The sequence below is a fragment of the Desmodus rotundus genome, chromosome 1, assembly GCF_022682495.2.
Source record: "Desmodus rotundus isolate HL8 chromosome 1, HLdesRot8A.1, whole genome shotgun sequence".
NCBI lineage: Eukaryota > Metazoa > Chordata > Mammalia > Chiroptera > Phyllostomidae > Desmodus > Desmodus rotundus.
The window spans coordinates 48,278,538-48,304,647 of record NC_071387.1 but is presented as its reverse complement, the minus strand read 5'-3'; the positions used below and the strand labels follow the sequence as shown (position 1 = coordinate 48,304,647).

Here is a 26,110-nt window from a genome sequence, read left to right as displayed (position 1 = left end):
ATATGCATTGTTTAACTCACTGATCTTAGTTGTTTTAAGTTAACCTTATTCCATCATACAATTATTTAAAAAAACCCAAATATATGATTGGTTTTGCCTTGCTCCAAGATGTTTGTGCTTCTGAAAATTGAAACTGCTTAAAAAAATCCATAATTATTTGCTTTCAATTCAAACTATATTATCAACGCACATTTGTATTTCTTTCATGTGAAGAGGTAGGAAAGCAAACATAGGCATGGTCGGGGCATAATTATGTTACTAAAATGATAACAGCCTGGGACTAATGGAGTGTTTTATATATATGTTTATAATGAATTCAATTAATACTAACAGAACATTTGAGGTAACTGTCAGTTAAAATATTCTGGATCTTTCCATTCTCTCTCGTCCCACAGGGAGAGTGATCCCGTTCCCAGGTCATGTCCGTTAAACCCACAGGAGGGCTGCAGCGCGAGGCCCCGGACCACCCTGAACCTCAGAGGGAGCCTGGCATGGCAGCAATCTCCTCAAAGAGAGGGTGCTTTCATTGTCGGGGTGCCATCCAGATAATTCATTTTATCACCACCAAAAGGTCTCCAGGCTTATGAAGCTAACTATCCTAGATCCCTGCCCTCAAATGCCCGGGATACATCACATGCCAACGAGGAACTGATCCACTTGGGGGAATTGGGCCTCGACGCAACATAAACTCACAACATAAATTCTCAAGGGCAACAAACAAATAAATGAATACACGCATAAATAAAATCAACTGGTTAACTATGAAGCAGAGTCATTACTGTAAGGTGAGATGACTAATTCGACAAAGCTCATCCATAAACACAAGCTATCTTTTCCGATTTGAAATAGCCTCACGGTATTTATTTGAAATGCATTACAACTTGTGATGAACAAACGAGGGGGTCTGTTACTCATTTCCCCCTCTAGGTCCATTCGGTTCCTGAGGGTCTTCCTGCACCTTCATTCCCAAGCCACCTGACCTGGGACCAGTGAGGGGAGAACCAGAGACACTGAGTCTGTACTAAGAGATGCAGACTGTTTGCTGTCGTAACGCCAGGCACTACGCAGGGTACATTATGCCCATTACCTCACGTACTAGCAGAGCAGTTTCTGACATGCAAGGCACTGGCCTCCGTGCATTTTCATCAGCACCGTGGAAGCAAAAGACACAACGCAGAGCAAGAAACTGGAGGCTGCAGGGCCCAGGGTCACTCACTTATTAGAATACAGAGAGTAAGCACCCAATGCTGATGGGGGGAAGAGAAGGGCATGACATCTTTCTAAGTGATGAGCCTTTTCTCTCTGCAGGTCATCTGGGACTTCCGAGCAACAGGCAAACCTGATTACGTTCCTCCCGTCCTGGACACTGCCCACTCACCTGGTCTATTCCTGTTCTGCTCACTTACTGCTACTACTGAGGGAAACATAGAGAACAATTTACAGTCTGACAGGACTAGGAGAAGAAAAGAAAAGGCAAGGTGGTAAACATTGTTCTAAAGCCTGCAGGTCCACCTACCTCGTCTTCCTGACACTCAAATTGGTACATCCAAAAATTCTCCATCTTCACAGGTGCTTTGGGGCAGCGGGGCCAGCTCTGGTGCCTCCACTTGTGAGCTGAGCCCAACTCCTGACCTCAGTGCCCGTCTGGTGGATTGTTTCCAGTGGTGTTAGATGCCCCAGTCAATAATGCAACTTGTAACAGGAGCTGTGCCCACCTCCCAGGGTGTCCGGCCCGTCCACATTAACCCCTCCCGGCCCAAACGGCGCACACAGCCTGTCACGCATTACTGGTGGATCATCGTCACCTGATTTTCTCCAGAGGGGCTGGCCTACCCTTTCTGGCAACGACACCTACTATTTCTGGGGAAAATAAACTCGGTTCCGAGGTGCTACCAGAAACTTTCACACATCTGAACTCTGCTATGTTTATAGAACTTGTGAATAAAAAGCACCCAGCTCATGTGGAAGGAAAGGGCAGCAGTTGTGAAAAAGATGCTCTCTTAGGACCCGTGTGGGAATGCACCTGGGCATTTTAAGAGACCACTGTGGCCAGCCAGGACCTGGGCTTCTGGGAACATGGGATGCTGGAAGTGGCTCCTCGCCGTCTCCTCGTGTGTGCTGAGTGCCTCTGACACCCTCGCACTACAATCTGAGTGAGGGGCAAACAAACCAGCCACACAAACACAGAGAAGGAAGCTGCCCCCAGGGCGAGCATGGTGTGACCCAAACCAACGAGGAATCCCAAACTGGCCTCAAGAGCTGGACCGTATCTGCTGGTCCTCAGCAGACTAGAGGAAGAAGGTCAAGAAATCCAGGTGGAGGGAAACTGAGGTGGGCAGGGCTGTTCTGAAAGCAGAGGACAGGAGGTGGACAGAGAGATCTCCCAGAGTGAATCTATCTCTTAAAGATCTGTGGCAATGGAGAGTGTGGGGATGCGTGGAAGACGAAAGGCACAGGACATCCGAGACACCTGTCCCCATCGATGGCTTCAGCCTTCTCTCTCACCAGTCTCTGCCAGGCACGCTGACAGGTCTGAGTCCACTTGTTTAGTTAACGAGTTGTGATAGTGTCAAAGGGCAGAAAAAAGAGAAGCAAAGAACTTAACAACTGACAGCTGGAAAACTCCCCCGTGCTCGTGGACAACTCCAGGCCAGAGTGGGACACAGGGTCAGCGGGAGGCTGTCCACGGGCACATCTCTCTCCCTTCTCACTTGAGCTGCCGTTTCTGACCACCTTGCTGGCAGCTGGACCGCCCCTACCACAAGCCGGGTCTGCCTGATGCCTCCATTCAAGAATGCCTTTTTCAAAATGGTAAGCAGTACGGGCAGGAGGTACTCCTTCCTGATTTATAGCACTGGGGAACTCTCAACACACTTTCTTCTTTCCATTGATTATTTAAAAGGTAGGAAAATCTCTGAGTGTTGATTTTCAAATACCCAGATTGAACATCCCCTAACATTTATTTCTCCCCAGCTCACGGGTGAAGCCATTTCCCCCACTATCACTCTGAAAATGTGGTTCGGATTCATGAACCACTCAGGACAGGCTGAAGCCGTTATAATCTTCACTGCTGCTGTGGAAAGCTTGTCATTTTTTCAGTTATTAATCAGAGAGCCATCATCACACAGAGACTCAAAATCACCAGAGAGACTGGGAAAAAAAAAAAAAAATCCCTGCTACGCCTTCTGGAAAGTTATAGAAAGCATCTACATACAGTGTCCCTTTGGAGTCACAATTCAGAATTCTTTCCTTCCCTTTAATGTTCAGTCGGCACCTGAAACCTGTTTAATTATTCACCACTGCCTTCTCCATGCCTCATCAATAATGGATGACACCCGTGATGGAAAACTTCACCGCCACAAGGAGGTGGTGGAGATGGGAGCATAAAGAACAGGGCCCACACCCGAGGGAGAAACCAAGGCACCAGGATGACAGTCGGCCTCCAGACCTGTTCTCTGCTGTTCTCCCTGTACCATTAAGACCCCTTAACTCTGTGCCTCTTAACCTTTTGTGGGTGATAGCACATGTCAACTGGTGAAGCTCTGGAGCCCCAGAAGAAGCTGCTGGGAGTGAAGGCAACATGCCTGGGGGCTCAGTTTGCCCCATCCCCACAATTCAGGGAGATCAGCAGCACTCTGGTTGAAAAGTTCTGCCGTAACTTACAAATGAGTCTTTACAGCAAATTCCTTTGACACTGGCAGTTCCTTGAGAACAAAGGTAAAATCCTTCTTATGAAGAATCCACATGTCATGAGCCTTTGTGATGATCTAGGACATGCTTGTTCCTTCAGGACAATCCCTTGTCTCCCCCATTTCTATAGGCTCTTCTGAGCCCCATCTCTGTGCTGGCTCACACACCTGTTCCCTTTTTCACCCCTTTGGCTTCATTCTGTTATTTCAGAGTCTGCAGGTCTGCCTATTCTCAGCCAGACAAAATAAATACAGCCCCGGAGGTGGGGATGGCTGACAAGGCCAGCAGCTGCTGTGTCCTCAGGTTTTAAGCCCAGCAGCTCTCTGCTGGCAAAGGTAATGACAGATACCAAACATGTTAGGCAGGCTCCTCGGATGGCGCTCAATGATCTCCACCTCCCAGTATTCAGGCCCTTGTGCAGAAGACTGTGACTTCCTTCTTGCTCTCAGACACCATGGTCTTCTTGTCCTGTACACTTTATTAAGTGAGCTGCCATGTGGGAGAGTGCCCATGTGGCAAAAAACCAAGGATGCCTCTGGCCAAGAGTCAGTTGGGAAGTCCAACAGCCCATGAGGATCTGAACGAGCACATGAGCTTGGGAGCCGGTCTTTCTCCAGAAGGGCCTTAGGATGGCCACGGGCCACTGACGCCCTAACCGCGGCCTCCGGGAGAACCTAAAGCAGAGAGCCGGTTAAGCCATGCCAGCTAGATTTCAGACCACAGAGAGTGTGTGAGTTCAACGTGGCTTGTTTTATGCCACTATGTTCCGGGCGATTTGTTCTGCAGCAGTAGGTAACTATAGCTAAAACACCAAATAAGGCTTCAGATGAACGCCTCAAGGGCAGAGGAGGCTTGGAGGTCTGGCTGAGGCCTCAACAACGGACTGGCCTAGAGTAGATCTTACACTATGACCAGGCAGGGCCTGCGTCTATTCTAGCCCGAGCCTGAATCTCAGTTGCTGCTTTATCCCTGGGGTCCTGGACAGTGCCTGATTTTTGGAGAAACTTGAAAATACTTGATGAATGAGTGGATGATAAATTGTGAGACAGACTCTCAATTTGTAACTAGGGACACAGTAGTCACAAACCCCTCTGGTTCACTGACCAAAATGATGACCAGCAGAACTCTGTGGTCAGGCCCCATTTCTTACTCACAATGTCTTGTATGTAATTGGTGTCTACTGAACCCAAAAGCATTGTCAGGGGAACGACTACTCAATATAACAATGGTAACAACTCAAACCAATCACTTTATGGTGCTGTGCATGGTGGGTGGTTGAGAACACATGTTATTCCTTTGATATCATTCACTCATCTAAGGAGGGGTGTCCTATCAGTTTCTGAGGTCTGCTTGGTGAAACACACTGGGGCCCATTTCTGCTGTCCTGACAGTGGGTCCTTTGGGTCTAAGGTTATGCTTCTGGACACGCTTCCGGCGTGCTGACCTGGACGGTCGGCCAGCTGACTTTTTTATACACATTCTGAGCCATAGAAGAGAACGAAGCAAGTTTCGGAGCCAACACTGGGATATCTACTCCTCCACAGCAGGCCAGGAGAGCAGTCTAAGATAAGGATGCATGGAGTCTAGTCCTCTTCAGGCCACAAGCAGACACAGAATGGAGCTAACTATCCTAGATCCCTGCCCTCAAATGCCAGGAATACATCACATGCCAACGAGGAACGGATCCACTTGGGGGAATCTGCCCTCGACACAACATAAATTTATCCGAAAGTCTGTCTACCTGAGTTCAGATCCCACTCCAATTTCATCTCTTGTTATCCACATCCTGGAAAAACCATGGCTGGCTGGAACTCCCTGAGGAGGGTGCATCCATGAAAGCAAATCTTTCGATTCAGAGTATCTTAAGAGGAGTCTTTCATGAAAAAAGAATCCTCCAGCAGTAGAGCAGTTCTTTTTACTCAACCTTTTAGGTCTGACAACACAATCCCAAGGTCAACAGGATAAGATGCTGCTAACAAGCCTTAATGAATTAGCATGTGAACTTGACCTTGGTCAACAGTTTCCAAGCAACAGTTAAAAAATAAAAACAACACGTAGACTGATGCTGAATTCAGGGCAGGGGGAAAGGGAGAGAGGGCAGGGAGGAGGTGACATGAAGGAAATGAAGGCCCAGAAGAAGGAAGGAGGTTCCTCCGCTCTCGTTACATCATCTTTCTCAAACTTTTTTTAAGGTGGGTACAAAAGTGCACATGATGAGTGAGGCAGGTGTTAACATCAGGCCCTCACTTCCCAAGGTTTTGACAATAGCTCCTTCTCAGAAAGAGAGTGGCTGGTTTCTGACTAAGAAGTGTTAGTGCTGAGCGGGTTCCTGCCTCAAAATACTTTCTCCAATTGGTCTTTAAAACTGGAGATGTCAATGAAGGGTAAGTGTTATCTGAAGGGGGTCATGAATGCCGCCATTATCACTAATTAGCGGTTTTGTTTGACTTAATTTGATCAGCTCTGGAAAAAAAGGCTGACAATATATTGCTGCTTAAGGTGGAAGTGGAGAGCCCAGGCCATTCGGAGCGCATCACCGGGACTGGCAGGTCAGTAAAAGCACAGGAGGACTCTGGGCTATGGGGAAAGTAGAAAGGAAACACCAGCCTGGAGAGGGGGAGGGAAGGGTGCTAACAACCAATTCCTTCTAATTCAGTTTGCCATTGACCAGTCCGAAATATTAAATGAGCTTTGACCTACTGAGCGACAAATACACCAAACATGTGATTCTTACTTCCCATTTTCATAGAGAGCTCAGTATCTGCAAAGCCACTTTCTCCCATAGTTATCCTGGAAGAGAAATCTAATAATTCATTCTACTGATGGGGAAATTGATACCAAAGAAGGAAGCAGGTGACCAACTCAAGGTAACTGCAGCAGGTCACCTATAGGGCAAATGTTTGCATATAATGACGACTCACTGAGCATCAGCTCCGTGTGACTTGCTCCAATACGAGAGGATAAGATACTATGCCTTCGGTAGACTGACAATGAACTGGACAGGCATTCGGTTAATGCATGTAAGACAAGTAGATAGTAAGACAGTAAAGAATCAAGCGTTCAGCTGGGGTCCACAGTTTAAGTTGGTGATTACTGATTTTGACTGGGCCTCAGAAACACTGATGCCAAGATCCAACCTCCAGAGATGCTAATTGTGAAGTGTGTAGTCCTGGGATGTATCTATTCAAGGCAGGGCCCTGACTATATTGCATGGTAGGATGTGACCTGGATAAAGGGGAAAGCCAGTGTGGTAAGAAGTGTGGTATAGAGGCAAGTGGGGATAAGCAGAAGTAGATTTTGAATATGTAAGTCCAAGGTCAGTGAGTAAGCTCTGTGTGGGGGGGGATGGAGGGGGAGGGCACTTACATGCCAAAGGAGCCATATGGTCTCAGTCCAGTGGGGGCTGCCTAGACATACCTGGAATTATTACTTCCTGGGGGAATCTCCTTATTTTTGCCTAAGACAAAGGGCATGAGACATCCAAAATGATGTGCCCCCTAAAGCTCTGTGAATGTATCAAAGACAGTGATTGGCCAGCCAAGGCTACTGGGTCACATCACCCGGCTATTTTTAGCCATTCCACCTGGGAAACTGAGGCCAAAATGGCCAGGTCAGCACCAAACCTCCTTTGATCCATCCCCAGCCTGATTTAACTTGTTTCTGGTGTCCCACCAGAACACAGTCTGGCCAACTCAACAGGCCAACCGGGCATGCCGAGCAGGCAACGAAGAGCCAGTTTCTCAATGAGGGAAAAATCAGGAGAGAGAAACTGCCGGTGGGACTCTCCGGGAGAGGGGGTGGCCTTTGCTGACATGAAACCACACCCTCTCTGTGGCTGCTCTCAGGAAAGTGCCAGTGGAAACCGTGTTTCAAAGAACGTGGCTGGAGAAACTACGTTTTCGTATTAAGAACATGTTGCCAGTGCTCTTGCAATGGGGGTATTTCTCCTCATTTTGAAGATACTCACTCTTATAGATAAATCACATTTCAGAATTCCCCAGGACTACATGGACCCAGAATTTAATTGGGTTACATATAGAATTCAATTATCTCTGGTATATCTGTTTCTCTGCCTGCACCTTCCCTTCCTCCCCTGTATAACCCAGTCCACTTATCACAGAAAATGTCCGAAGTGCACAGTTGGGGGAACTGACATAATTTTTCTAAAAACTCCTGGGAAGTTTCTTAAGCCCCAGCTTATTAAGAGAGCATGTCAGACACCCCAACCGTGGTCCTCTATGCTGCGCTTCCATCTAGAAAGTGATAATAAAACTCTCTCTGGCGAAATCGTCCATTCTCTTCCCTGCTGCTTGGCCTGTCATTTCTTGGCACAGTTTCCCATAGACACCGACTAGTGAGACAATCCATTAAAAAGTGGAGAAAGATTCCTCTTGGGAGCGGAGTCAGGTGAAGAGAAAAATTGGAGCCTGGGGGTTGAAAGAAACACCGATCTTTCCCATCACTTACTTTCATGCCACGGAGCACAGAGTAATTGCAGCCCTTGCCTTCTGCTGTGCAGGTCGTCGCACAAGTTTGCTCTGCTGATTCGGCCCTGGCTGTGGTCTAACGTCAGTGGGGAGGCACCTGCCCGGCCTGGTAAACAGTGCTTGCCCGGAGCTCAACTGACAGGAGAAACGCTAACAGCTGGTTAAAATAATCAGAGGTAATACTTCAAATCCAGGAGGAGAGAACAAAGGCACACATTCTCCTTTTTCCTTGTTTCCTCATGATTGAAATGAATTATTTGCTTTCCAAATAATTCAAGGTCAAGGCTTTTCCTTTTGAAGTTGCAACAGTAAGATCATTACATCCTCAAAACGTTACGCTGGTCATATCAGGCCCTCACGGTTCATAGAAAAATGGCTCATTTTTGTTGTTGTCATTATGGACTACTAAATTCTCTCCTGTAAGCATTACTTTCCACTGGCAGAGACACAGCAATTTATTGCTGACCCTAAGTTGTAGGATGGGCCATTAAATATACCCTGGTAAAGGCAGGCATCTTGAAAACACTGAATTTTTAGAGTAAACCATTAACCTAAATAAGTATACACACCTGAGGAGAAACGTGTGCGTCCACGTGTGACCTCGGCAGTTGCTAGTGTCTTCCCCCTATCCTTCCCACATGTGCTCAGTGGTTTGCAACCTGGAGCCCATTTCCAAGCCCACAGCTTCAGAACGCGTCAGGGTTTCATTGTCAAAGTGCAAACCCACTTACCAATCAAGGCTCTTCACCTGCAGCGGAACAGCCCCCGCCTTGACCTACTTTTTACCTCTCTACTCCCGTGTGTGTGATGCCAGCCAAATGGAAGCATGTGCACTTGATACACACAAACACCGCACAAAACTAAAATGGGACACGCAGAACACTGACCTTACCATATGACAGTGAATAAAAAGCCATTCTTCTAAAAATTGTGCCTGCAATATACAGAAGTGTTGCCTTTTTCAGGAAAACAGACAGTAACAATGAAAGGATACCTCAGCATAGGGAGTGAACTCTAAAAAATGACTCCAACTCTTTTATAATTTCATTTAAGGCAGAGAAATACAAGAATGCATTTTTAAAAGTCGAACATTACTGTCTAGTTTATGGCAAACACCGAGGTCCTTTCCCCGGCTTCTCCCCGCTCCTGCGTCTTTGAGCGTTTCCTCTGGTATTGACTGCGATACTCGTAAGTGGCATGTTTACACCACTCACGCCGACTTTTCAATTTTAGACTTGGCTTCTACTATAAAAGACTAGGGTTTACTGCTTTTGTACTCCACCTTCCCTTACCCTCCCAATGTTACGCTTTCTGCTTAATCAATAGTCAGTGTTTGTAGTCTGAAGACCGTGCGCTTGCTCTTCCCTGCTGAGGCACGCGCATCGTATTATTGCATTTCTTGCCTCTGTAACGGCTGTTTTTAGAGGGAAAAGGAACTGAATTGTTTTTCCATTCGTTTAGTTTTCTGTGTACTAATTAATAATTCATGCCAAACGCTCCTGATACCACCTAAGATTCATTCCCCTCACTGCAATCCTATTAGGAAATCTCTCATTTCCATTCTTTCTGGAAACCTCCTAGGCCACACTACATTGGGTGCTGCCTTGGCCTGCGTTACAGCTGTCACCTGGGATCTCCTTCCCCGACACCCTGGGGAGCCCCTTTGTCTCCTTCCCTTGTGGAAGCCTGTTTCCCGGATCTGGCATCTTCTTTCTGATTTATGCTTCCATTTGTGGGGAACAGCTGTCCAGCAGCTTCCTGAGAAAGGGTATATGGGAGGGATATTTTCTGGGACCCTGCATGTCTGAAAACACCGTTAGCCCACCTTCTCACCTAACTGGAGGTGAGACCGGGTATAGGTCTCCCAGTTTTTTGAGAAATCCAACATCACCGTGATTCTTGATCATTTGTAACCTGCTTTTCGTTTCGGAAAGCCTACGGGATATTCTCTTTCTCCATGTTCAGACATTTCTGTGGGTCTTTTTTTGTTTCATTGTTCTAGGTACCCAGTGGAATCTTCTAATCAGGATTCTCATGTTGGTTGATTCTAGGGAACAATCTTTCATAATTTCTCCCTTTTTTCTATGTTCCTACAATTTTCCATCCTTTTGCCCTAATTCTTGTACTTGAAGATTTCTTCTTTGTCTTCTAAGCTTCCTACTGAAGGATTTTTAAAAAAATGTTAACTTTAAATTTCTGCTGTCATATTTTTTAGTTAAAAGCATTTAAAAAATTTTAAATGGTACCCTATCCTAATTTAACCCTCCCTTCCTTCCCTTTCCGCTTTGAGGATATCGGTAAGTGTCTCATAGTTTTCCTCTGCTCCGAGCACTGCCTCCACTCCTCCAAGTCCCTTTTCCATGTGCTTGTTTTTGGTGACATTGTCTTTCACATCAGAGATGTGTTTCAAATGTCTGGTCATCCTTGGACGTCCACATCTATTTAACAGTGTGTCTCAAAAAGCCCACACGTGGCAGTAACCTTTACTGTGGGGTGACCTGATGGGGACCCAGGTATTATGCTTGGAACCTCCCAAACACGAGCATCTGCAGGTATCTTGTCTAGGGCCCATTTCCCCAGAGAGGAACACTCTAACCTGCCGCTGGGCTTGGGGCTCAGGTGGGTTCTAGTTTTGACAGCTAAGCCCTCAAAGGCGTCCTGAGTCCCTCTGCTTAGCAGACCCTGTGTTCCACAAGGCTGTTCATGCCCAGTCTCAGCTGTGGCTGTCCCCAGTTCCAGCACTTCCCTGGTTCACCCTTTCCTTACAGCAAACCTCCCATCTTCCGTGGGCTGGGGGAGGAGCTGTCACCCGGCCACATGCGCTGGACAAGGGATCTGGAAACCAACCTCTCCTGTGACAGACTTTCAAACAGTCCTTTTCTCCCAGACATACTTCTGCCGCTTGAGGTATGTGGTGTCTCAAATTCCCAAGCCTATCGTGGGGGTCCACAGCACAGATCCTTACAGACACTCAGCGGAGAAGATAAAACAGAGACCTATCAGGGTCCTTGTCAGACTCCATCAGGCTACGCTACGGTAACAACCACCTGGGTCCCCAAGGCTGGGAACAACAAAGGTTGATTCCTCTCTCACAGTGCACGTCCACAGGGTCAGCAGGGAGCCCTGTTTATCATGGTCACTTGGGACCTGTGGTATCGAGGCTCTGAGTCCTGTGACATGAGGTTTCAGGGAGAGAATTCCGCCCTCAGTGGCTTCTGCCTAGAAGTAGCATCGCCTGTCATTGCCCCTATTGCAAGTGCCATGCCTACTTCCGGGGACAGGACGCGCGGTGCGGGAAGAAGGGGACAGCTGGACATCCTGGGGAGCACTAGTGTGTACCACAGCCAGTCTCCACTTTGGTGTTCCAAAGTTTTGTAGTTTTGTTGTTCTCAGCTTGCTGCTCTTTCCTCTGTCTCTTGGTGCTTGTGGCTATACATATTTTTTTTTTATTTTACTGTCATTTTGGTGTAGCTCTAAGAGGGAGCAGAGATAAACACCATTTCAAGCTGCAGAATACACCACTCAAAGTAGCCAACACCCTCCAGTTAACGCTGGGTGCCGCTACCACCCATTCCTGATCCTACCGTGACTCTGTTCTCTACTCAGAATGCCTTTGTTGCCTAGAAAGAGACTGGGAGGCTGTGGAACTTTTCAGAACTGGTCATTCACTAACAATATTTTTCAAGAAGGGCGTTGCTAGGCCATTTTCAAACCCATATCTGGAAAAAGAGAAAGTCTACTAGAGGCAAAGCACTAGTATTTTTTAAATTTCCAGAAAACAATTATTTCCCTCAGTGCTGAGCATCTAGTACGAGTTCAGTAAGTTCTTGCTAATGATCAAGCCTATCTCTTCGCATTCTGTACAAGTCACCAGGAAGCAAAAGCCAGTTTGCTCCAAGTGAAGAGAAAAATGCTCAAGTTGCAGGGAATTAAGAGTACTGCTCAAAGCGGAGTTAGCTATCCGCAGTTATCCCTGGCCGGTGGTAACGTGGGCGTGTTTTATGTGCCCATGGAGAAAGAATGCACTGCATTTGTAACAAGAACAGCAGGGTCACTTCCCCAGGTCTGCGGACCAGAACCACAGCAGGACGCTCCTGTTGTTGAAACTGTACATGTGCTAATGAAAGTTAGGGCTCAAATCCACGACATCATACGGGAAACTGTCCAAATACCTTTTTCCCCTTTAACTCAGTGGTTCTTAATCTTTTCTATGCTTAATCACAGGGAGAATTTACAAAACAAAATGAAACAAAGCCAGAAAACAAACAAATAGCCCCAAACCCCAGATCACTGGGCCCCACTCAGGTACTCTGATTTAGAAAGGAACGGCAATAATTTGTATTTTTAACAAGTACCTCCCAGACAGACTTCAGATCACACTGATTTTAATAGCACTTCCCATTTTCCATGTGGAATGAGCATTCAGTATTTTTTCATGCTGATGTGGAAATCAACAGCATCAAAAAATAGGTATATTTTTCCCCCATAATACCATCAAAAGGGTAGCAAATGAAGGTCCTTCCTATAGATATGGCGTGATGGATGAAATACAACCCCAAAATTCAAATGGCTTAAAATTGACTGGGGGAGTATTTTAAAGCATGGGTTAGGTGTCTGGTTTTGCTTTGTATTAACCATTCATAACCAGTAAGCTTTACTCACCAGTTTCTTAGCATCAAGCTGAATTTCTGGGAGTCTGGGTTTCTAAAGCATCATCTAACATTATATAATTAATTCTCCCTTTGGAGTGGAACCCTGTGCGAGAAGGTTAAGTTGTCCTAGTATCAATGAGCAAGAGCAAGCCTCCTGCCCTAGCATAGGCTGCGCTGTGGGTTCATCGTGAGGCTGCTAGGAACACCTGGCTGAGCTGGTCATCTCACGTGAGAAAGCTGAAGGAGAGGCCAGCATCTGGACTTAATGCTCCTGCGGCTTTCAGCAAGTTTCTAAAAGAATATAGAACCAGGCCTCTTGCCAGCTCCCTACTTTTGAAAAGCTGCTCCATTTCTACTTCATTTGCAAAATGCTTGTAATCCCTCCCTCCTAGCTGGGAGGAACCTGGAAACAGCTGGAGGTCAAAGGGATGTCTAGCTGGGGGCACACCTGCTTTGAACCTTTTGGACGAGAAGCCTGGAGAACAGAAGAGAGGCACAGGGCATCGTGGGCCTAGTTGACCCAATGCTGCCCCCTTGCCGGGGAGCATGCACATCCTTTGCCAACAGGTTTCCAGCCTTTCCTTCCAGGTGCCAGAGATATAATCAGCTAACAGCAAATGTTGATTGTTACTAAAAGAGGAGGTGAGTGATACCTCTCCGACCTGCAGAGCCCTTCCGGTATTAAGTCAAATGAACAGCTTCCAATAACGGTTTCTTACTCCAATATTGAGAAGTAGCTTAGTGCAATTGTAAAATGAAGAATTAAATGAAATTGAATTGAACCTCTTGGTCCCTTTTCACTCCAAGCTTCCATTTTAACTGAAATTGCTTAAAAATTTTTCAAGAGTATGGGAAAGTGAGAGTCGGAGCAGAAAGGGAATCTTTATAACTAGGCAATGGGGCAAAGGTCAGTCTTTGTGATTTATTTTGTATAGATTGTAACACTCAAGCTTGCCATGTTATCAAATTTCTTAGGTGTTTCAAAAATGAAAAATAAAATGTTGACAGGGACAGCAATAGCTTTCTGCAGCTCTTCACAAAGAAGCACGATTCGGTTTAAAGCCAAAACTATGTCTTTTGTGACATGAAAAGGACACCCTGGTATGACCGGAAGGGAAAATGAAGCAGTTACTCAAAGCCACACTGAGGCACAAATGGGTAAAAAACTGCAGAAACTCCTGGCAGAAAAGGGCTCTAAACTGCTTCCCTGGAAAAGGCCACACTCTCTGTCCCAAACCTCTCAGGGGCTTCTTTAGAGCAGTGGTTCTCACATTCTGGTCCGGGGACCAGCTGCATCAGCATCACCTGGGAACTTGTCAGGGACAATGTCGAACTTCACCTGAACCCTGTGAGCCCAGAAAACAGCAATGGTTAAGAGACATGCCCCCCTCTCCGCCCCCCCTTCTGTGTTTTGGAGACAGCTTACCGCAGAGAAACCCCCCCCACCCCATATGACTTAGATAAGACTCACTCACAGGTGCCCCCTTGTCTACCTAGGACAAAGCCAGACAGATCCTCCACACTCCCATTAGCTGAACTCTGGATTAATCAGATCAAAGTACTGGTTAACCAGTCTTTGGTTAAGCTTCTCTCCTTCTTCCAGGTCCTTGAACTTTGGCTAGTCCAGAACTCCTCCGCGACAGCCTTTCCTGACACTGTGCTGGTCTCCGGTTAAAACATTCTCTCACCTGCAAATGCATTCAAACAAGCTCTCTTCCCACTTCCTCATAGCTGTCCTCTTTGCCTGCGCCTAGAGACCCTTGCAGATCTTAGAGTCAGAGATTCCCCTACTGCTAGCCCTCCCTCCACCCCTCCCCCATTACAATAGCACCTTTCTCCCCCTGGCAATACTGCCTTCCAACAGTTTCTCCTTATTCAACAAAGACTTGTCGTGTTTTGTTTTGTTTTGACATTAGAAATACAAATTCTCAGGTCCCACCCTAGACCTTCTAAGTGAGAGAGGAGAGTGGGGAGGCAGGGGGTGGAGGGTGCGCCTAAAAATCCATTTCTGAACAAGTGCTCTCGGGGCAGTTTGAGAACCACTGATTCACAGCAATGCTTCTAAGGGCTGATCAGCGCATTCAACACCTTCAACTCCCAGTCACCTGTGTTCCGTTCTTTCCTTTCCTTTCCTTTCTTGCTGGTGGCCAGTTGCTTTTTATTTCTATTTATTTTTAAATTTTTTATTGTATTTTTTCCATTACCGTTTAATCCCTTTATACTCCCCTCCCCTCTGCAATTACCACACTGTTGTCCATGTCCACGAGTCCATTTTTCCTTTTTGCTGGACATCTCCACTCCCTAACTTCCCTCTCCCATCCATAGCTGCCATCCTGCTCTCTAGGAGTCTGTCTCTATTTTGTTTCACTCTCGCTTAAGCGCAAGCTATTTTTGAGGCTTTCGGTGAACACATTTTTAGCACCCCCACAGACCATGGGTCTTATAAAGTCACTTTCCAATGACAAACAAGGCCACGCAGCACCCGTCTCCCCTCCTGAACACGCGCAAACCCGAGCAGGCCAGAACCCGCACGTACTTACATCTCCATCCCCCGGCCTCTGATCCTCACAATCTCTGGTGGGGCTAATATCCTGGCGCATGACCCAGATGGGCTCTTTGGGCTCGTCGGGGGTGTAAGGCGAACGGATGGTCCTGGTTTTCACCTCCTCGATGGCCTCCTTAATGTCCTTGATGGCCAGCGAGATGGCATCCCTCTTCTCCTTGTCGTACCGCTGCACCGCCTCGCCGCCCGCGGTACCCGCCGCCCGCTGCTGCCCCGCCGGCGCTTGCGACCCGGGGCTGTCGGGCGTGGAGGCGCGCTCCAGGTCCTGCTCGGCCTCCGGCATGTCCTCAGCCGCTTTGTCAAGACTCTGCGAGCTCATGCTCTGTTTGACCTCGGCCACGATCTGGTCGATGTCCTCCTCCTGCTCGTAGCTGTCCATGCGCGGGTAGGGAGCGAACTCGGCCTCCTTTTCGGGGCTGTCGGACTCGCCGTCCGAGCGCTCATCGTAGTGGTGCAGCCGCGCGCCCAGGGCCTCCTGGCGGTACGCGGCCGCCTCGTCGCGCTCCTCCTCGTACAGGCGCAGACCATCGCGCGCGTCCAGCTCGGGTGCGTCCCCGATCTCTTCGTACACGTGCTCCTGGAGGCCCCCGTAGTCGGCATAGGGCTCGGCGTAGGGCTCGTCCTCGCTGCGGTGGAAGAGCCGGTGCGTGTAGACGTAGCCCGAATAGGCCGCGTTCATGGCCTCCTCGTGCTCCAGCGAGTGGAAGTGCAGGTGGTTGGGCAGCGCGCGGCGGTGCGTGGCCTCGGCGTGCTCGGCCTCCGCCTGCTCCGTGTACTCCTCGGCCTCGGGCCTGTACTGCACGGCGTAGGCGCTCTCGTCCTCCGGGTCCTGCCCGCGCTCCGGGTCGTAGCCGTCGCGGGCCGCGGCGATCACGTCGCCCTCCGCTGTGTCCGTGTGGTTGTGGAAGCCGCTCTCCGTACTGGCCGAGCGCGCCAGGCAGTCCCCGCGCTCTTCGTCCTCCTGCGGCCCCGGCTGGGCGCGGAGGTCCTCGACAGCGCGCCCGCGCGGGGCCCGGCCCGCATAGTGCTGCTGCTGCTGCTGCTGCTGCTGCTGCTGCGGCGGCTGCTCCTCTTCCACCTCGGGGCGCTCCAGGTCGGCCTCCACCGACTCGTTCACCTCCCCGCCCGCCGCCTCATCGGTCACCTCCACCTCCGCGGCCCCCTCCAAGTGGTTCATGGTGGGCGTCGGGGACGGCTGGGAGAGAGGCTGGGCCGGCTCACTGCACTCTCATTTTGTCTCACCCGGCTGGAAAAACAAGAGGGGGAGGAAGGGGTGTTAGGTGGTTCAGGCTGTGGTCCTGAGCGGAGGACCAAGATGGCCGTAAGAACAGCTGCAATTGATCTCTTCTGAATCTTGGTCAATTAAAATAAATGATTGCAAATTTAAGCTCACTCTGACAGCACATAGTTCATTTTCCTTGTAGCCCGTATAGTAATTTGTAATTACATACCGGCTTGTTTAATTGCTTGCTGGCTTTCTCTCTTACCCACTCCTTGGACTGAGCGCCTCCCGAGAGCGTTAGTTCTCCACCGTGCCTACTATTCAGGCTCCATTTCTGATGCATATGAATTAAGAGAACTACTAAACTGAATGGGCCAAGTGACACATTTTCCATCTGCTGAGGAATACATCTCTAAACTAGGATCCTAAATATCTTTAGAAACGATTCTTCAAATTTCAAGGGGAGAAAAATCTCAACGTTTTGCAGCCGTTCTGGGGAAGGCTCTCAACCCCACCAGCGGGCTCTCGGTCTGCCGTTACTGGCTATTTCTTCACCAGTGGCTGCAGAGGAGACTGGACTCATTTCCTGTAGCAGGGAGCCAGCGGCTACTACACAGGGAGAAGAGACAGAGTTGTCAGTTTGTTGTGACTATTCAAGGAGGTGGAGATACAGGATTCCGGGTTTTCCAAACTTGTTTGACTCGGAAACTTTCCCCCCCCCAGAGGCCAGAGTTTTGACAAATACACTTACAGAAACATTGACTAGCCCACTTCCCCCAGATATTCCACACAGCACATGGGCCAAGACAGGCTGCCCATGTTTCCTTTATAAGGCCTCTCGGAAAAAGACAACAGATTAAAAACTATATTACGTACAACTCTGATAAACACAAAGCCAGTGTTCACAGAGAGGGGCACTAAACATACCAAACACTCCTCCAGATCCTTGTGCTCTGGGTGTCAGCTGTGTGTGGTCAGTGTCAGCAATACAGTAACAAGCACCCGAAGCGTCCAAATGGCCAACAATTCATGATAATCACTAGTAGAACTAAACAAATATTGTCTTCAGTAAAAATACATTTTTCTATCTTACATGCATGAAAACGAAGTTTTAGCTTACTCTGTGTTAAATGGTATCTGACCGGTGAATGGTGCCCTCTCATAGCACATTTTTTGATTCAAAGGAAGCGGGATTTCCGTGCGTGTTTATACACTAAATCACGGTAAGGAAAGTCACAAGAAACCCGTTCTTTGGGGGAACACTGCTACAGTAATGTAGTTTGGGAAAGTGTAGTTTATAGTCACTGAGGGCATCTTCCTTACACCCCCATCCAAAGCCTCAGAGGAGTGTTTATGCATCAAGTGTTTTAATTTCACTTAGTGCCATGGTTTCAAGAATATCATTTGGGTTGTGGTATTGACAAGTTACTTAATGACAGGCGTTTATTTGAGGAATTTCCCTCGGACAAAGGCAGCTAGCAACTTTTAAAGATGGAGCTGACATTGGTGGTCATGTCCACAGTTAGCACACAAGGTAACTGCTCCCCATAAGGTATGTTCCCCATACCCTCACAAATTTGGGGGTGGTATTTATAAATGAATATTAAAGCTGTTTTTAAAGAATCCCAGGTTATTGTGAGAATACATATTAGTACAACCTTTTTGAAAAGCAATTTGGTAAGATGAATTAAAATTTCCCCAAAATAACATACCTTTGCTCCAGTAATTCTACTTACAGAAATCTTAAAAACAAAGCAAACAAACAAAAAAACCTACCCTCAGATGTGGACAAAGATGTTTCTCACTGTATTTGCTTTAAAAGCACAAATTATGAACACTAAATATTAAGCGCTAATATTTATTAACTACCAGTAAGTACAGTGCTTACTGAGCATGTGAGTTCACACTGCAGTCTGGGGAGAGGTGAGTTCTCTTCGCCGAGGAGCCGCACCTGGAGTTCCCACCGCACTCAAAGTCAGCCTGCCACAGCTGAACAAGTCTGGCCTCCTCACCCTCTCTCCCCGCCCTGGCCCCCAAACCTCGCCCATCGCCCGTGTGTCCTGTTTGGGTGAATGGCACCACCAGCCGCCCAGTCACCCAAGTCCCATATCCAGGAATCATTACCTACTTGTCTCGTTGCCTCACTTCCTTCCCCAAACTGAGGACTGAGGCCATTGTCTTAATAACTCTTGCATCCTCCTCACTGCCACTGCCACTGCCACCGCCACTGCCACTGCCTGGCCTTGGTGTGTCTTGCCTACACAATTGTTTCCTTGACTAATTTCTCAGTCCCCTCCAGTCCAGCCTCCCACTGCCAGCCTGATGATCTTTCTAAAATACAAATCTCAATCCCATAAACCTATTTCTCGAACTCTTCAGCAATTCTTCTCTAGAGCATAGTACAAATGCTTAACCAACTATAAACCAGGCACTACTAGGCATTTTCCACATAATGAGTCATTTCATTATCATGCAAGCCTATGGAGAGAGTACTGTTATATTCTCCTCATAGAGTATTATCAGCTCTTTTAAAAATGAGGATATGGAGGCACTGCAGGGTGACTGCATGGGTCACACACCTGGGGAGTGATCGAACTGGTAGAGCTAGTGTCTGGCCTCGTTCTCAGGCTCTAGGCTCTGGGTGCTTGGGTCCTACTCCTGGCAAACAAATCCCTTGGGCCATGTGGCTCCTCAGGCCTCATCGCCACACTTAACCTGCACCCTGTTACCAATGCCCCAGAGTTCTAACACTGGCCCTAAGTGCCTCCCCTAGCCTCAGCCTGTATTTTACCTATAACTTTTCTTTGGTGAATCTGTCTTCTCTTCCCTAGAGCAAGTTCACACTTGAGGAGTTTCTGTTGATGAGGAACATATGCCGGCCTCCAGGCAACGTTCCAGGCACTTGAGCGGAGCAGTGACCAAGCCAGACAAGCTTTTCTGCTCTCAGGAAGTCCACCATTCTAGTGAATGGGGGGGCGGTGAATGGAAAGGAGAGGGAAAAAGACATAATTATGTTAATAAACTGTGAAGAGCAGGACCAATAAAATGGCATTGATCCAATCAAGATAGCATAAAGAATATAAAACAAAATGGAGTCACTCATGTCAACTAAGATGACTGCCAGTCAGCTATGATACTTTGGTTTAAGAGGGAAACTACCTAAGTCATGCCAGACACATCTGGCAAGGAGACACACCTAAGATATCTGCATGTGTCACCAGAACAGCCACGTCTGCAGAGCGGGACCACCCACAGACAGCCTCTGGGGAAAGTCCCCACTTGCCTTCGGGGGTGCGAAGACACTTGTCAAGAGACCCAGAAGGGTGGAGTACAGCACTCAAGAGTATCACTGAGAGAGGCTTTCAGGCCACTGCTGAGACACTGAGCTCCACACACCAGAGCACTGCTCCACGCCGCACTGATGGCCCTTGGCTTCAGTGGCTGGAGGCTCTGCCCTGCTGGACTGAGGACTTTGTCTGCTCTGCTGCCCACCTGGCTCTGGAGATTCTTCCTTGCAAGATACTGACGGCTCCCTTGCCTACCTTGCCATCTCCCTGACCTGCATGCAGACTGAGACTCTGGGACTCGGGTTTGTTATTCCCCATTGATTGCTCTGTGTGTGTGTTACATTTCTCTTAGGTTGTTAGAGTGTGAATAGCATATTAACATATGTTGATGTCCTACTTTGAGTGAACCTTCATTCAATAAAAACTGAGTGAATAGCACAGTTACCACATGTGATTCTTGTCTATTCCTTGGTGCCAGGTTGCTCAGCAGGCAGCTAGCCAAGCAGTTGCCCGTCTGACTTAGAGGACAGACTATTCTGAACATATGCTTGCAACATAAATGAACAACATAACTTCAGATAGTGAAAAGGTTTATGAAGAAAATAATACAAGGTAATGGCATAGAGAAGAACAAGGAGAGGGGGTTGTGTAGATAGTGGCCGAAGGAGGTCATATTTAAGCAGAGACCTGAATGAAAAAGGAAGAGACAGACACTAAAAGGTCTGAGGGCCAGGTCTTGGGGTGAGACGGGACTTGCCGTGTTCAAGGACAGAAATAATGCTTACGAAGTGAGTAAGGGATAGTGTGGTGGGGGATGAGGACAGAGAGGGGAAGGGACTGGGCGGGACGAGGTCTGGTACATCGGGGTAGAGAATTTGGATTTTATTTCAAGTGCAGTGGCATGCTACTGGGGGGTTGTAAGCAGGGGAGTGATAAAGTCTGATAAACCCCTCCTTTGTCCCCACTGTACTTGTCTATCATTAGATGTATCATCATTATAGCACCTATCATTCTGAGTGACAATTCCTTGTGCAGTCCTGGGGAAAAGAGGACCTGCCATTTATCTTTGATTCCCCACTGCCAAGCAGAGGTGGTGCACAGCAGGGAGTTAATACATTTTTAGTGGTTAAAAAGAAAACAATTATTTCCCCCAGGATCTGGGTCCTGCTAGTCATTGGCATGCTCAGCCTTTGGAGAAGAACTCTTTTTGTCTTTCCATCTTGAATCTTTGCTGCCTGGTCCATCCATGCAATGCTGTTCACCTTCTGATGCCCTAAGTGCCCAAAGAACTCCAGTGACCCAACACTTTCCTACATTTGAGTGTGTTGATCCAGTTGGCATTTAGTGGACACCCACTGTGCAGTGTGCAAGGCAAAGGGGATACAAATGTTTCTGAACCATGGTCCCAGCCCTCAAGGGCTGACCGCTTCAATAATAATACCTGGTGATCAGTGCAAAATAGAAGTAGGTTCAAACTACAAAAGAAACCTAGTTAAAACAACAACAGCAACCACATCAGCCTTTGTGAATCATAGGTTCTTACAGATTCTGCATATCATGAGCTCATAAGCATCCTAGGAACCAAAGCCTAAGAGAGGAGTGCCATCATCCAATCAGTGGCCTCAGTTATAACCTGTGTACCTCTGGAGGCTGAGAATAGGAGAAGGAGCACCCAGTTGAGAAAATTCCTGTACCTCTACAAAAGGCTGGATGACCTGGAACAGGCAGGCCAGCCAGTTGCCTCAGCAGGAGCCCCTACTTAACATGGGAAGGGGGTGCTGAAGCATTCTGGCTGCAGGAGTGAGGGAATCCAGGCTGCCAGTAGTGAAGCTCAGGTGGCTTTCTGACCCCTGGTGCTGGGATGGTCTGTGGCCAGACTGGAGAAGGTGGACAGAGGGAGGGAATTCCACGGCAGTGCACCATTTAGAAATAAAACATTTCATGAGTCAGCAGCTAAATCCAGGTATCTCACAATGTTAGCTGAGCTTCATGATGGTCTGGGATTAATAGAAAGGAGGGCTACAAATGACTTCGGTGGGTCAATCCTTAAATAATCACTGATAGGGATTTCCAGCAGACTCCCTTTTAACACATTCAGAAGTAGTTTTAGAGGAAGGGTCTTACTGAAGACAAAACACAATGTAAAAGAGAACACAAAGAATTAAACCAGGTTCTTAACACAAAGGGTAGTGTTGCTGGGGAGTGGAGTTGTGGGGACGTAGTGATGCAGGGGTCGGAAAAACACATCGAGATGGGGGCAGAGAAGTGGGAAAAGGAGACTGTACTAGCCACCCTCTCTCCTGAAAAATCGAGAATGAACAACACGATTCCATTTATATCAAAGTTTTTATACTCTTGCATATAGTTAAGAAGTACAGTCACTTCCCATGGATTTAATGAGTGGTCCTCATCTCCCCCCACTAGAGTTGGGAGTAAAGTCCTATTTCTTAGGACTGCAGCCTGTTCTCATCCACCTGCCCACATACTGTTCCAGTTAACGTGATGTGTGCCGTGAAGCCATTGGAGGGGCTGCCATTGACCCTGAGACTGTGGTGACCTAGTAATTTCCAAAGCAACAAACGTTTGGGGTTGCCAAATAAGATTATGCTCTGGATGTAGTGTACACACCCACACACACGTAAACTGTGTAGACTGGGAGATTAATGGTTCTCATTAAAAAAAGAAGAAGAAGAAAGGATGAGAGAATAAGAACCAGGTATTCTCATCTGTATTCCCTACCCTATAAATGGTTCCTTTCCATGAAGTAAATCAATTGTGAAACATCTCTGGGAATCCAAAGGTCACCAGAAACCCCACTCAAATCATCAGCTTTTCTAAACTTAATGCATCTATTAACAAGAAAGAGTAACATCATTAAAGCTTAAATCTCCTTTGATTCATTTGGAAGTTAAATTTAGAGATACCGGGTGGGAGCCAAGGTGGATACAGAACACACATTACTCCTTCTTCAAATCGTTTTCAGTTTAAATTGGTTCACACCGTCAGAAAAATCCTCCTCACACAACACAGCTTGCCTAAGCAAAATGGCATGTTGTTTCCCTTAATGTCCTTGTGCCTGAGATTGTAAAGCATGGCTTCACAGAGAGTACTGGTGATGGCTTCAGAGTGACGTGAGTTCCTGAACCCAAGGAATGTTGCTGACCGGCTAGATGTCAACCTGAGGGAGGTCTCTGTCATTGGACTTCAGGGTTGTGTCCTTGACCCTATGCCACTTAGATGTGTGAGCTGGCCATGTTCAGTCTTCCCCTCCAGATCCACTTTGCACCTCTTCCACTCTGCTCTGTGCCCTGTGAGGTCGGCCTCTTTGGGCTGCATCCACAACTGTCTGTTCCTCTGGCTTGTGTTTGGGTTTGGCCAATGGGGAGCTCTGCTGGGACATCAGAAAGAGAGGGAGGCGACTGAGGTTCCCTCCTACAAAATTGCCTCAGGCTGGCAATGCCCCCCGACAGGTCTACATGGTTTCACCTGATGGCTCCCTTCCCTTTTTTTCAGGCTTATGAGAAGTAGGGGTGGTGAGATCCCACAAAGTCCACATCTTTGTAAATAGTCCCTCTATTCAACTCTTGGTCTCTCTGCATATTATCTAATTTGAGTGCCCTATCTAGTCCCTGCTGGGACCCTACATGATACCAAAGGTGTAATACTCATGTTAGTAGATGACAAAAAAATAAATCAATAACTAGTCCAATGAAAGAAAAGGAAAAACAAAAACTGGACAGCTATAGCAAGAATCATGAAGGTGGCACCCGAAGGGGAAATACCGCCCCAGGCTGTGCTGTGTCTTCCCAGTCCCATGGCACTGGCTCTCCACGGGCTCCATGGCACTCAGGGAATTGATGGGGGAAATCCACGCAGGAAGCACAACAGGCATCAAAGCCTGCCTGTCTGTATGGCAGCCTCTACGCTTTTCTTCTTCCAATAGCAGAGGCTACTTGACCTTCTACTGCCCTAGTCCATCAACTGTAGGCTCAGCCCATTCCCAGCCTCAATGCAATCCTAATGTTAGACCTAGCTTTCCCCCTCCCTCAAGAATTAGGATCTGGACCCTGAACTTCTACCCTGTGACTTGGGTTGTTCCCCATGAGGTTGCCCCAATATTGGCTGCATCATCACCTTGGGTACCCCATTTTCTGGATCAAGAATGTCAATCGCTTATCTGGATGGCCACTTGCTGATGGTTGCCATATCCCTTAAACATGGTAAATAGCTTGCTGGACTAAACTATCCATGCATGTAGCTGAATTTGCCTTCTAACACCTGCTAAAGGACCTGGGTCTTGATTCTTCTCAACAAGCCTTTGTAGGTTCTATACACACATGTTTCAAGGCCTTTTCTCAAAACGCACTGGCCACTCCCTTATTGGAACAGCTTTCAAAGTTAATTTATGCAATTTTAAATTACCAGCAAATCATTCTCAATATTCTATAGCCATATTTAGTTATTTTATTTTTTACCTCAAAGGATTAGCTCCCCACTTTCTTTATAAGAGTGTGCCATGAATGGTGCTTGATATTCTTCAAATATCAAATCAATCCCTAAAGGGTCATCCAACCATCCACTATACTCAGCGAGGCATTGCACTGGCGAAGGGGACAGGCGTGGGCAACAGACTGCCTGAATTGCTTCCTGGTTTCATCACTTACTAGCTCTGACTTCAGATAACTTTCTCATAGCAAATGCTCCAATTTTATCATTTCCAAAATGGGGGTAGTAGTAGTACCTACATCACAAGATTACTGGATGATACAAGTTTACATATATAAAATACTTAGAACAGTATCTGATACATTTTAAGTGCTATTTAACAGTCATTGATGCATTTTCTGCACACACCATAATTAGTATTTAACAGATACAATTAACATAGTCTTTTACATGGAAAAATTAAAACCATGTTCCTGTAAGTGACTTGAGCACACGGTACATTTATTAATGCTACCCTTTCCCAAATAAGGCTATGTAGGGACAGCAAACAAGCCTTTGATCTTCTTTTAATCCATTTCAAAGTAAGGCTGGGTAGAAACAAACCCATCAAATAATGAGCACAGACCCTGTACTAAGTGTAGGCCCCTGTGTGCGGCACTCTTCCTTCCAGGTTTCGAACCCGCACTACAGCCCCCATGGGAATGATCACCTCCGCTTGCTAATTTTGAAGCAGAAGCTCAGACAGCTTAAATAACTTGTCCAAGGTCAGTCAGAGCTGAAAGGGGTGGAGGCAGACCCATCTGGCTCTCATTGTTCATATTCTTCCTATTACATTTCACTAAGCCCATAAAGTGACTCGATTGATTTTGAAAACAAACATCCAAATTGGTGTAGTTCCTTTTAGACTAGTCACCTTGGAAGACTCTGTACTAACATGTTCCAGGGGCACTGCTTTTGCTCAAAACACTGGCTTTTGGGAACCACTCTGTGTGGTTTCCGAAATTGTAGCCCTGACAGGGCAAGCTCTGAAAGGGGCTGGTAAGTCTCCCTGGAAAACCAGGTAATAACGCAGGTGGCAGGCATGACTCGATTCTAACACCGAGAGTTCCCAAGGGAATCAGCCTAAGCCGTACGTTTTGTCCTTTGAAGCCTGCTCTGCCCAGCAGTAAGCCCTGTCGGTATAACCCAGGTGTTTGAAATAAGGAGTGAAACTCCCTACTTCATGATATACGCCTTTACAACTACCTGGTGTCTGCATGTCTCGCAGACCCCGCTCTGAAAAGATTTCTGTGTTTCTTCAATTGCTGTCTATAGATAGTGTCAGTTTTTTCTGACTATAGCCTTTTGGACCTTGATTGATAAGCTATGCACGTGTGCTGTATCCCCCTGCACTTCCCAACCCTAATAAAAGCCGTGTCGGAGAAGGGCTTGGGGCATTCTCCACTAGAGGGAATCGCCACCACTTTTCCCACCAGAGCAACAAGACTGTGTCTCCTTATTCTCATCCGAGGTGGCCCGGAGAGCTCCGCTGGCTGGAGTTCCCCACATTTGGCCACTCCTATCTTGGAATTAATTTCAAAGTTACTTTAAGGGTTTTGAAGCTACAGTTAATAATTTTCAATATTGTATAACCATATTTAGTCATATTTGATTTTTAATCTCAAAGGGTATCCCCCATTTTTATCACCTACCTTATTGTTAAGGTAGGTATATTTGGCTGTGAATGCTGTTTGATGTTCCCCAAATATCGAACCCAGCCCTAC

At 47.2% G+C, this 26,110-nt stretch overlaps 1 protein-coding gene across 6 annotated transcripts in view; it reads right to left on the bottom strand.

Annotated features, from left to right (window-relative positions):
* APBA1 (amyloid beta precursor protein binding family A member 1) overlaps nucleotides 1-26,110 on the bottom strand; it is a 193,998-nt gene that overhangs the window by 46,567 nt on the left and 121,321 nt on the right. For all 6 annotated transcript variants that reach the window (XM_045191237.2, XM_024555200.4, XM_045191248.3 and 3 more), the window contains exon 2: nucleotides 15,370-16,638. In XM_045191237.2, coding sequence (XP_045047172.2) covers nucleotides 15,370-16,569 — 1,200 coding nt within the window. In that variant the 5' untranslated portion in view covers nucleotides 16,570-16,638. The remainder of the gene's footprint in view (nucleotides 1-15,369; nucleotides 16,639-26,110) is intronic.